General features: G+C 39.6%; 1 protein-coding gene across 8 annotated transcripts in view; it reads right to left on the bottom strand.

Moving 5' to 3' along the window:
* Positions 1 to 111: 111 nt before the first annotated feature.
* The window catches only part of ASPSCR1 (ASPSCR1 tether for SLC2A4, UBX domain containing), a 50,255-nt gene continuing 38,797 nt past the window's right edge, over positions 112 to 11,569 (bottom strand). For 4 of the 8 annotated variants that reach the window (XM_030012998.2, XM_030013000.2, XM_030013001.2 and 1 more), the window contains 4 exons: positions 3,947 to 3,998; positions 3,169 to 3,238; positions 2,666 to 2,853; positions 112 to 1,252 (listed from right to left, as the gene is read on the bottom strand). In XM_030012998.2, the coding sequence (XP_029868858.1) occupies positions 1,239 to 1,252; positions 2,666 to 2,853; positions 3,169 to 3,238; positions 3,947 to 3,998 (324 nt within the window). In that variant the 3' untranslated portion in view covers positions 112 to 1,238. Of the gene's footprint in view, positions 1,253 to 2,615; positions 2,854 to 3,168; positions 3,239 to 3,946; positions 3,999 to 7,100; positions 10,856 to 11,569 lie in introns of those variants that run through there. The other 4 variants (XM_041123345.1, XR_005932347.1, XR_005932348.1 and 1 more) reach the window with 4 other exon arrangements.

The raw sequence follows: 11,569 nt of genomic DNA, 5'->3' as shown, positions 1-11,569 counted from the left end.
GGGAATGAGGCATGACAGGCCCATTGAAAACGGAGCAGGTTCCTGTGAACTGACAGAGAAACTGAGTACTGGGGGAAGAAACATATTATCAAAGAGACCGACAAAAAGGCCTCCTATGGCCACTCTGCTTTATTACATCTACTAATTGTGCAGATGCACACGTAGTTCAGGGAACAATTGTCTATACAGGGAAAATGGAAAACATGTTATTACCGTAACACGGAACCCCAGCTGTCCAATATGAATCACTGATCCATGGAGAAGACTTCAAATAGAATACAGCACCACGGCTACTGTGGCACTATAGAGTTCATCTCCAGTATAAGCGCAATTCTAACCAACAACATTCATCCCCGTACAACATCTGCAGGAGGCAAAGATCTGGACTAGTGCTTCCCTCTGTGCACTAACTGCACTGCAGAGAACGGCTACTCTGCTGTGGAAACATTCGGACCATAGCAGTCCACAGATCGAAGGTCACGTGAAGAGACCCTGTTACTGGATGGGTTTTTTTCCTCACTGTAACTGTAATTACTGATGTTAATTATACATAGTGAAAATAAAACAGAGCTTGGGGCAGAAACAAACTCCACATTCATTCCATTAACAGATACCTGTGTTCTTTGTTAACAAGATTCTGGCAACTGAAAACAATACAAGTGCAGCAGACCAAGAGGTTCACAGGAAAAGCCTATTTGAACAGTTTTAAGTGACCTAAGTGCTTCCTCTTCACTCATTTTCCAGCCACCTATGCCCAGAATTATCAGCAGCACTAACCCCAGCCAGCAAGAAGCAGAGCAAAGTCTTGTTTGAGGCAGCATTTAACTGTAGGTAAAACTGAATCGGATTGTATCTTGCTGCTAGAATTCAGGCAGCTAGACTCAAGTTATCTCTGAAGGTAGAATTGGAAAGATTTGAATTTAAAATACAGATAGAAACAAAGTCCTTCACAGAAAGTATATAGGTATTATTTCCCCCTTACTATTCATATTATTTGCATGCAAGAAACCTTATGTTTAACCTCTAACCTTGCTTCTGTAGTCACAAAGACCACAAACAGGCCTTTCACTCCTCCAAAAGGTGAAACTGGCATCTGAAATAGCCATTTTCTATTTATAACTAATGTTCATACAGATTAGATCTCTCCATGGCCACCAACAATTTCTTACACATTCTGAATAAGTTCATCAGGAAAGGGGCACAGCTGACTGCTCACTGATCCAGCAGCCCAGAATGTTTCATCTCTTCCCACCTACAAAATAAACATAAAAGCATTAAAACACTTGACCACATAATTTTCACTGTATCGTTTCTCAATAACACGATCTGGTTGCTTAGGGTTCTATACGCTGCTGTGCTCAGGCAACAGCTGGGTAGCACGTAGGAGCGCTTCTGAGGGAGATGGAATGGTGAATACATCATAATTTTTGGAGTGGGGAACTTCATCCTACATGTTATTAACATGCATGTTAGAGCATGTTATTAACCCTTCATACCAGCTGTTAATGGGTAACCTGCACAAGTAGGTGAGATGTTATTTTGTACTTTATCCAGATAATCTTTACTTGGGAAAGTAAGTTCCACTCTTAAGTGGAATGCTTCAAGCATACTGGAAACAGGCCACAGTAAAGATACTGTTTCCCACATGATCTGCATCAGTATCCCAGTACCAGTCTACAACAGACCAGCCACAGCAGGGGAACACACCAACCCACTGTTTGCAGCCTTCCAGCAATCATTTTGCACCTTATGCTACGCTTGCTGGAGCTGATGGCCCCACAGTATCTTCCAGAATCAAATACTAAAATTCTAATTCAGGAAGTTAACATTTTGTATTACTAGCCAGGGAATTCCATATAATTCTTCCCAGTTTTATTGCCATTAAGGGGGTTGATTTAATGTCTTTTTTTTTTTATCCCCCTCCTCGCCTCCTCTTCTCTTTGCCACTGCATCAAAAAGTGACTATTGCCAATTATTTAATTCAGGAATCCTTCTTCTAATTACTTCATATTTTGTATAAATTCTCACATAAAACCATACATAAACTATTAGTTCTGGGACTAAAAACAAGGTTGCAGTTTTCTGATCAGGATAAACCAAGAAAAAATTCATAATGGAAACTTGGTTGCAATCTTAGCTACAGAAAACCACTACTGTTTTGCGGTGAAGATTAAAAACAGAAAGACCAACTCAAAAAAAAAAAAAAAAAAAAAAATCAAGAGAAAGGAAAGTACTAAAACAGACTATACCAGCAAAGGAAAAAGAATGACACAGATTTACCAGATGACATGGGCCCTTGGTATATAGAATATCATGCCTATTAGTATTTGAACTACACTAGCACATTTAAGAATTCAACACATTAAGCCCAGAACGTAGTTAAGAATGCTGCAAACATATAGATTACATAGAGTCAACAATGACCAGAGCCTGCATTCAGATACTTCTCCAGTGAAGGCTGAGGTTTAACTCACAAACTGATTTGTGATTGACAAGCATTGAACCAAATGTCCTGCAGGCCTTATGCTGACATCTTCAAGAATATTAATATCATTATGCTGACATCTTCAATATTCTTTGTCAACATCCAACATGTTTGGCACAGAGGAGCCTGCCTTTCTGAGGAGTTCATAATAAGAAGAGCTCTCTTTTGGTTTCATGATACCTGGCAGCTTCAGCCATTTGGGTATTTTCCCAGGGGCCCTTCTCAACACCTGTGGAGCTTCATGCATGCTCACTGGTTTTGGCTGCTCATTGGTCTTTTTGTCACTTCCCACTTCTGGTTCAGATGGAGATGGAACTGTTGATTCTAAAGATGACGAAGCAGAAGGAACTAATGATTTGGACAAGCATCTGAGGAAGAAAATAAGAAAGCAGAATTAAGCTTCATTTTTTCATAATAGCCCCTTGTACCACCACCACCTTTAAACTTTTAAAGTCAGATTGAAAAGGCTGCTCTTTTCCATTATAAAAGCCCTAGGATTTACTTGATTTAGTCACTGAAATCCTACTTTGCAAAGAAGGACTCACAAAGCTATGAAGTCCAGCATGACAGTATGACTGTTTCAGGAGAAACTGAAGTCCTAGTATCTTCAGAGCACATTTCTTTGTAGTAATGCTTCCCATCCCTGAAATACCCATTTGCAACTCTATTCAGTCCCAACCTACCTGGCTACTAATAAATCAGCTGCAGAAGGGGAAACTGCAGAGCTCAGCAGGTCCGATTTCAGGTAACAATCTGTTTAAAAATGAAACCCAAACACTTGTTTGGTAACATAAAGACATCCATCACCACAGAAGCACATAGCTCTCAGCTCAGCAAATACCTGCTGTATACTATAGTAAATCTCCATCACCTTCCCCCAACTGACACAAGACACTTTTAAACTATGACAGTTTCTTTCACAACTCAAGGTGCCCGCTTTCATCATTCAAACTTCAAGATCTTGACATTTTCTTTCAGTGCTCACTGCATCTCAAACTCTTCTGTGAAGCCAGAGCATCTGGCTTTAATCTCTGGGAGAAACAGATACTCTAAGCATAAACCAGAGGTCTCAAAGAATCAAAGATTCAGATGTGTCCAGCCAGTCCACTACAATAGGAGGTCTGTAAAGTGTTTCATAGTCATTTGTCTAGTTAACATTTTGAACAAAGGAATTTCCTTCTACAGAGTCGTTCTTCTATCATTCTTGTCCCCGTAGTAGACAATGCCTACTCCATAGTCCAACAAATCTCATAAGAAAGGTACTATGTTTACAGTTGTTCTCAAGCTAGCTGACCAAGCTAGCTCTGAAGAGCTTCAGCCATTCAGAATGGGAACATTTACCAGCATTCTAGAGGACTGCATTATCTTTTGCTGAAAGAACTCTGAACATAAGCATGTAATTCTTCTGGGTCTACTATAGGAGCTATAGAATCAGCTGAAGAAGAGAGGAAATTCACTCACCCCTGTACTCCTCAGATCCAAAATGAATGACAGCAGTTGGAAAGAGTTTAGCCTGCAGCAAAAGGGGGAAAAGATCACTGATTGTAGATGCTTTCACAGTTCACTGTGAACATAGAGGCAGGTTAGACAGCTACAGACAAATTCACAGAGTTCAAGCTGAGATCTCCATCTGTAATTCAGAAAAGTCTAAACTTGTGTAGAGTACAGGGCACTCAGAGTAAGACATGAAGCAAAATTCTATGATCTCTTCTACTACACACAGATGGCGAGACTTGTACAGCAAGTGCTCGTTGCACTGATGACCTGCCATTTGTTTCCCTCTGTCCCTGTATCTCAGGTCACTGTACTTCACCCACATTCTCCACTGCTGAGCAGATAACATGAGTGATCAAGAATTTCTGAGACCTGAGTGGCTGACAGTAAGAGAAGGAAAATCCAGCTATGCCCTCAGAAATCTATTCTATATTATTCTATTACATTTATACCCTATCTCTAGTTGGAATTTGTCTAATTTCAACAGCTTTCCAGGATGCAGTCTATCCTTTTATAAATCCAGCCTGAATTCCTAGTTCCTACTTGTCAGAATAATTGCCATATTCAAACTTTTCATCCATTTAGCTCATTATGTGACCCTTTTTCATGTCTGCATTTATCAGTCTGATGTTCTTTATTTCATCTGTAAATGTTATTAATGATTATTATTTATTTATATATCTACCTGCAAACCAGATGAAAATAATGAACAGTGTGGCCAGAACTAATTCCAGCAAAACACCAGCATAAGTGATCTATGTTGTTCAACAATTCCTCTTGACTATTATTTGAGATGTCAGTCAGCCAAATCATAATTTGTTTACTGTGTGCTTTAATTACACTGCGTGGCACACTTAAAAAAACCCCACATATAGGTCATGAAGCACTAAATCAAGTGAAAGTAAGTTTAAGTATGTAAATTTATTGAGTCTGTGATATCGTAAGTACTGTCTCCATATAGAAAGACCTATGACAAAAAGATAGTGCCACAGTGCCCTGGCTTACCACATCAGTGGAAAGGTGGAAGACACTGCCTGTCTCACTGGGAATGGCCCCAGAAGGGTATGCAACACATTACTTTGAATCTTATCTTTTCGCCTACTTCTTCACTACTCCACAACAACTAGCAATTTCTGGTCAAACACGTACATGAAAATCACATTAAACAGAGTTCCCATTAGCTCATCATCTAAGAGAACAAACTCTTCCTTCTGCAACCCAGAAGCGCAATAAAGTCAGAGTCAGCTTTTGCCACTCTACCATTAACTACCACTCCACAGAGAAAAGACACTCTCTGCATGGGAAAAAACAAACAAAAAAACACCAAACACCCAGAAAAGTGGAAACATCTACAATTCTAGTCAGCAGGCCTGGTTCCTAAGTTAACCTGTTCGTAAATTTACCACATTACAACACTGCTTTATATATATTTAAACTATAAATGTTTTCCCCATTTTAAGGTGTATACCCATCACACAGGAAGAATGAGATGGCAACTGTTGTCTCTCAAGTTACTCAAAGGTAATGCACCTGATAGCATCTGGCTTGTTACAGTTCGCTTGTTTTTCTCTAATTTTCAATAGCAACAATCAAAATGATGAAGCTTCTGACAACTTTTGTTGACAATGGCCATTCTCACCATCTTCTCCTTTCGTTGCTTTACACTCAGTCTCTTATGTCATGGCTAAATAGCTTTATTCAACTACCTCTGCATAAATATATATTGAATGAAATTCAGTACAAAACATGAATTGTGTTCAACATAGTAACACATTAAATTACATTATACTGTTGAGAAGTAATTTGTCAGTAGCTGAAATGATGACCTACTGAACTAGTAATCATAAACATAAAAGCAATTATTTTTAACTAGTCCTAGGTAATATACAGGATCAAATTCAAGCCAGTAAGAAACAGTGATCACAGTGTAATAAAATTCAACACCATCAGAAATGAGAACGTATGAACAATTAACGCAAACACTGTATTTTAGAAAGAGAGAGTTAATAAAATTAGGCATGCTGACTAAAGACCTGGAAGTCACAGGAAATGAAAGCAAAAACCTTAACGATTAAATCCTTAACTGTTGAATAAACATCACTTGGAAAAATGGGAGTCTTAGAAATGCTGTGCAGCCCTATCTAAAAAAAAGCAAGCAGGGAAGCAAGCATTAAAGCAAACTAGCAAATGTTGTCATTTACCCGTAATTAAAAAAACAACAAAGATCTTTCAACTCTGGTAGCTAATACTTCTGAGGTCAATAATAAGGAGTGAAGCAGCAGAATGGGTATAGGGAAGGAAATTTGGAGAGCAAAGATACAATTCAAGGATTAAAACAACAAAAAGTTACAATAAAAAGTTCAGATAAAGGAAGTCCCTAAAATAATTGGTTGGGCCACCAATTATAAATATTAAGGAATCCAATTAAAGAAGAGAATTTCAATTACTACTTTGGATCAGTTTCATCATCAGGGAGACTTGGAGAAGAGTAACTTCGTTCTCGATCTGTTACAAACTACAAGATGGGTAAGACTGAGGAGCTAAAAGGGCAGAAATATCCTGCAATGTCATTGCCACCACATAATCACTGAACAGTTGAGGCTGGAAAGAGTGTCTGAAGATTGTCTGGTCCAAATCCCCCTGCTCTGAGCAGGGTCAGCTAGAGCAGGTTTCTCAGGACCATGAAGCCCACTTGGGTTCTGAATATCAACAAGGAGAGAGACTCACAACCTGCTCAGGCAACCTGTTCCAGTGTTAGGCCACCCTTTCAGTGGTTTTGGTTTTAGGTTTCTTTCCTTCTATTTCAATGGAAGTTCCTGTAATTCACATCCATTTCCTCTTGTCCTTTTATTGGGCACTGCTGAGAAAACTCTGGCCCATCTTCCTTGCTGTTTCCCATCACGTTTATTATACATATTGACAAGACCCTCTCAGAGCCTTCTCTTTTTCAGGCTTAACAACCCCAACTGTCTCTGCCTCTCCCCATATGTCAGATGCATCAGTCCCTTAATTATTTTTTGGTCCTTTGTTGGGCACCAGAGAAACTGTAGAACTGGACTCACAGTCCCACTGGTTCAACAGAGGAATCACAAAAGCAACTGGAGGTGAGGAAGGTACCCACCTATGAAGCTTGCTCTGCCACTTCTAGTGATTATAGTGTGACATCACACCCTCAAAGAAACTGAAGCAGTAGAAAAAAATGGTGCTGGAACTAAGTGGTACATTAACAAGCACTATATCACCATGTCCAGATGGTACATCCAAGTGTTCTCAAGGGACTGCAGAGTAAGAGATTTAAAATTATTAAGCTTCGCACTAAAAACAGACACTGCTGCAAGCACAGGCTTGTATTTTTGAAAGGGTTTGAAGGTGATATGTGGAAGATTAATATGATATGGTGTAACCAGCTGTACCAGTAAGGATTCTGAAAGAAAAATATCACACTTATTACCAGAATTAACACATCAGTATAATACTACATAAAGAAAAACCAGCTGAAACAATTATTTTAAGCTTTCAGAAGGCCTTATACTAAGAGACAGGTAAAGAAACCAATTCATCATAGTGTAAAAGAGGTAAATACTGTCATAGCCAGAAACTGTACAGAAAATGTTGATTAATGGTCTACATTTACTCTGGCAAAACAGTAACACTAAATTTCTCACCTTGATCCAATAAATGAATAAATAAAAGCAAGCAACTGCCCCTCTTCATATCATTAACGCATACTTAGGAACTGTGCAGGGCAGGCTGCCTGCTCTGGAGTTTTCTTGAACCTCTGTTGCCACCATCAGCACAGTCAGGATACTGGAATGACAGTCCTTGGACCTGATCCAGCACAGCAATTACCAGAACTCAAAGGAACCCTGATCTTCATGGAGGAGCCTGTGGATTGCTACCTAATACAGAGACTAATAAAACTGCATTAACTGGAGACAAAATGAAACAGTTTCACCTATCTTCCTGACTACAAACTTCAAATGAGTATGTGGTATTACAAATTTTTTTACATTAATCCAAAGGCTGTAGGAGACTTTCACATACAGTATGGCCTACATCATGTTAGGCTGAAGCAGGAGACATTCATCAGTCTACTCCAAGTCTCAGATCCTGCTAAAGTAGCCAGGCATCTTCACATCCTTGAACTGACATTTTAGCAGAAATCATTATTTATTAGGTCTTTTAACATTTCATTCCTCAATCAGCAGGGCCTAAGGTTGCCTGCTCCAGTCACAAAGACGGCTCTCCATAAACTTTTTTAATTAAAAAGTACCAGACACAGTTTAGAAACCCCAGAGAAAACTCCTGCAAGAGCTTTGATGTTTCCGCTGCATTCGTCTGAAGGGATCCCTCTATTTAGGAAATGGGTGCCTTAGCAAGGCCCCCCCTGCCCCCCCAACACACATACACTCAAGCCCTTTTACACACAACATCCTTTTCATGCCAGCTGCAAGTTGGAAAATGAGGTTTTTGTAGCGTGTTAGTGTTGGAATTTTTTAATAACCTCCCCTCTCTTTTTTTCCCCTCCCGACCAATTATCTTGGTAAATAATTAACATTCTGAAGGAGATAAGTAAGCACAGCATCTCAGAGCTCAAAGCCCTTTAGTTCAAAGCCCTGCCCTTTTCTCTTCGTTTCCCTGCTGCCGCCACCGAAACTTCCTTGTCAATCAAGCTCTGGGCACACACATCAAAGCTTCATGTGGGAATGGCCCCAAGGGGTCAGAGAAAATTCATGGCAGGGCCTGCATGAGGCACAAAGAGAAAAAGAGAGTGAGAAAGACAGACGAAGAGCTAGACAGACACACTCAACCACACAAACACACAGACAGAATGTGCCCCAATATAAACCTCTACCCTATTTACTCACAGGTTGACAAATAACCATAGTTCTAAGTTTCAGAATCCACGTCCACAACCATTTCCCACTGCTGGCAAAACATCAGTCCAAATGTTTCAGTTCAAAATGTTTTAATTGAAAGAAACTTAAAGGAACTAGACAGCAGCTCACAAGTATACAGAATGCAACCTCCTTCCCATGGCTCATTTCCCTGCATGACTATCCTTTCCTAGGGGTCAGCCAACACAGAGTCCCCTCTTGCCAAATTTACATCCAATAAGTTCTTTTTCTTCAATTCAAGTAAGACTACTTGCTCAGTCATACAACCCTTTGTCTTGTTTCCTTTGTGCAGAATTCTCAGGTACCATCCCAGTTTCAGTACCTACTGAGGGTTCAGTACAGAAGGCAGCTAGCTACATCTCACTGATCACCCCAAGAATTCTCCAGCCAGTCACTGGCAGGACATAACGCTGTCTGAGATTTTTTTTTTGTAACACGAAAGTATTTAAATTAGCACCAATTTCACATTATTAAAAAAAAAAAAAAAAAAAAAAAAGCCAGTGGAATGATCCCACTGGCCAAAGAATGTCTTGGCATAAAGATGTGAAGGCTTTAGTAGCTGCAGTCCAGGAAAACATACAAACCCAAAGTTGGAGCCTTTAGTGTTCCCTAACACTGCTAAGAATGCAAGGATCAAATACTGGGCAGACCATTACCTGAAAACTATATTCTCAAGTCAGGTGGTACTTCCTCATTTGCAGTTGTTCTAATGCATTTATCAATGTCTCTAGAAGAACTCTGCAGTTCTTAACCTCACTGCATAGGATTCTTATAAGAATATCTGTGAATCAAACAGATTTAGAAACCTCTTAGAGTCACACTGAGCCTGTCAGATTGACCAGAAGAATCATAGGCTGTTTGAAACAAATATTCAAAAAACTCCATTCAGTTATATGTGAAGAATTACTACAATATGAATTCGTCAACAGCTAGTTACTATACTCAAATATCCAGCAGTTCTCTTCCTTGCTGCTTTGATTTCCAACCAAAGATACAATACCATTCTGACTGGGAAAATAGATGCTATTAATCTATCAAATTATAATGTTCAAATCACACTGTGCAAGGCATATTTACAAAGTACAGTTAGATTATTATTTTTATTGCACCAGGACCTAGAGATCCAATTGAAAATGGTATCCCATTGTACAGTTATATATGTGTAATAAGCAGCAACATGCAATATAAATAAAAATGTAAGAAAGTATGAGATTTCGTTTTTTTGGGTTTGGTTTTTTTTTTTTTTTTGTACAAATGAAAAACTGAGACCTAAAGAGATTAAATAATTTATTCAAGGTCACACAGGATGGCAGTAGCAGAAATGAGAACTACGTATATAAGTCTCCAGAGTCCCATCCAAGGCCTTAATCACAGGACAGCTTTCTTCCGAAGGAATCAGAAAGTCACTGATGAGGCAAGAAGTGGAGGAAGCCAATGTTCTGCTTACTGTCCTGCCCCCCCCCCTTAAGGAGTATCATTCCAAATGTCCAACTCCTCAGATTTTAAAAAGATCTAAATAGCACAGCTTCATCAATTTACTTAGTTACAGTTGCAGAAGTTTAAATGAACGCTTTCCATTTCTGAAAGCTGAAGACCAGCCGGTTACTCACAAAGCCACATTTAGTCTGAAACCATGTAGCTAAGTAACTCAAAGTTTTATTTCAGACACACATAGTGCAGTTTCTCAGACACCATAGTGGTGAGCGTGGTTTATGACAGCAGGGCATCCTGGCTGTAGAGTGGTATACTGGGGCTACTGCATCTTGCATTCCATGATAAAAATATCTACACTAGAACAACATTCCCCTGTGAATCCAGCTGCGACACGCAAGAGAAACATTTCTGCTTTGTTCTACTGCATGTTTTAGTAACTTGTTCTCTAGAGCACAGAAAACATTTCAGGCAGGACCCTCCCCAAATAACATCTCGATACTTACTCCTTCACTAGGTATCTCCAGACACACGCATTCAAAAAATCCTAGAACAGAGTACTGCAAAATAATATACATTATTACCATGCAGTTATTCTGTTCACTGACAGAGTGATGCTGTCAGACCAGGCAGAGACTGCTGTCTAAGGGGAACTTGCAGCTGCCAGAATGACAAGCATTCTTTCCGTTACATGATCTGAAAAGATTAGAGTGCCACAGGTCTGCTGTTAGTTTGATGTTAAAAGATGAATAAGAAAATAAGCACTTCAAAGGAACACGCGCGTGGAAGGAGAAACCCAAGCTACCAACATGAAATACTGCATAGTACACACACCCCAAACACATAAACTAGCTCTTGGAAAATTCAACCGGAAAGCCGGTGGATCAAAAGCTTCTCCAGCAAGACTGCAAAGCATCGCTGAAACAGAAATAAACACTACAGACATGGTGAAAGGGGCAAACTGACTAAGTGGTTCGTGTTTATAACCCGAGAACAAAGCTGCTCAATGTGGACTGCAACTACCAAAGATGATGAATATTCTGCAGCCAATAGAGAGGAGGTCTGATCCAGCTAGAGCTGGGGACCTTTAAAATTCATAAGGCAAAGATAAGATTTGAAAGCTCTATTTTGAGAAGGTTACTTAAGGAATCCAGGTATAAAGAGCATTCATGGAGCCCTTGAGCTGAGATCAGAAAGATCTGGCTGGCCTCTGAAACTGACAGAGGAAGAGAGAACATTTTGGGCAGAATTTCCACTCTAA

The sequence above is a fragment of the Aquila chrysaetos genome, chromosome 5, assembly GCF_900496995.4.
Source record: "Aquila chrysaetos chrysaetos chromosome 5, bAquChr1.4, whole genome shotgun sequence".
Lineage (NCBI taxonomy): Eukaryota > Metazoa > Chordata > Aves > Accipitriformes > Accipitridae > Aquila > Aquila chrysaetos.
The sequence above is the reverse complement of the archived record's forward strand: the minus strand, read 5'-3'. Positions and strand labels throughout refer to the sequence as shown.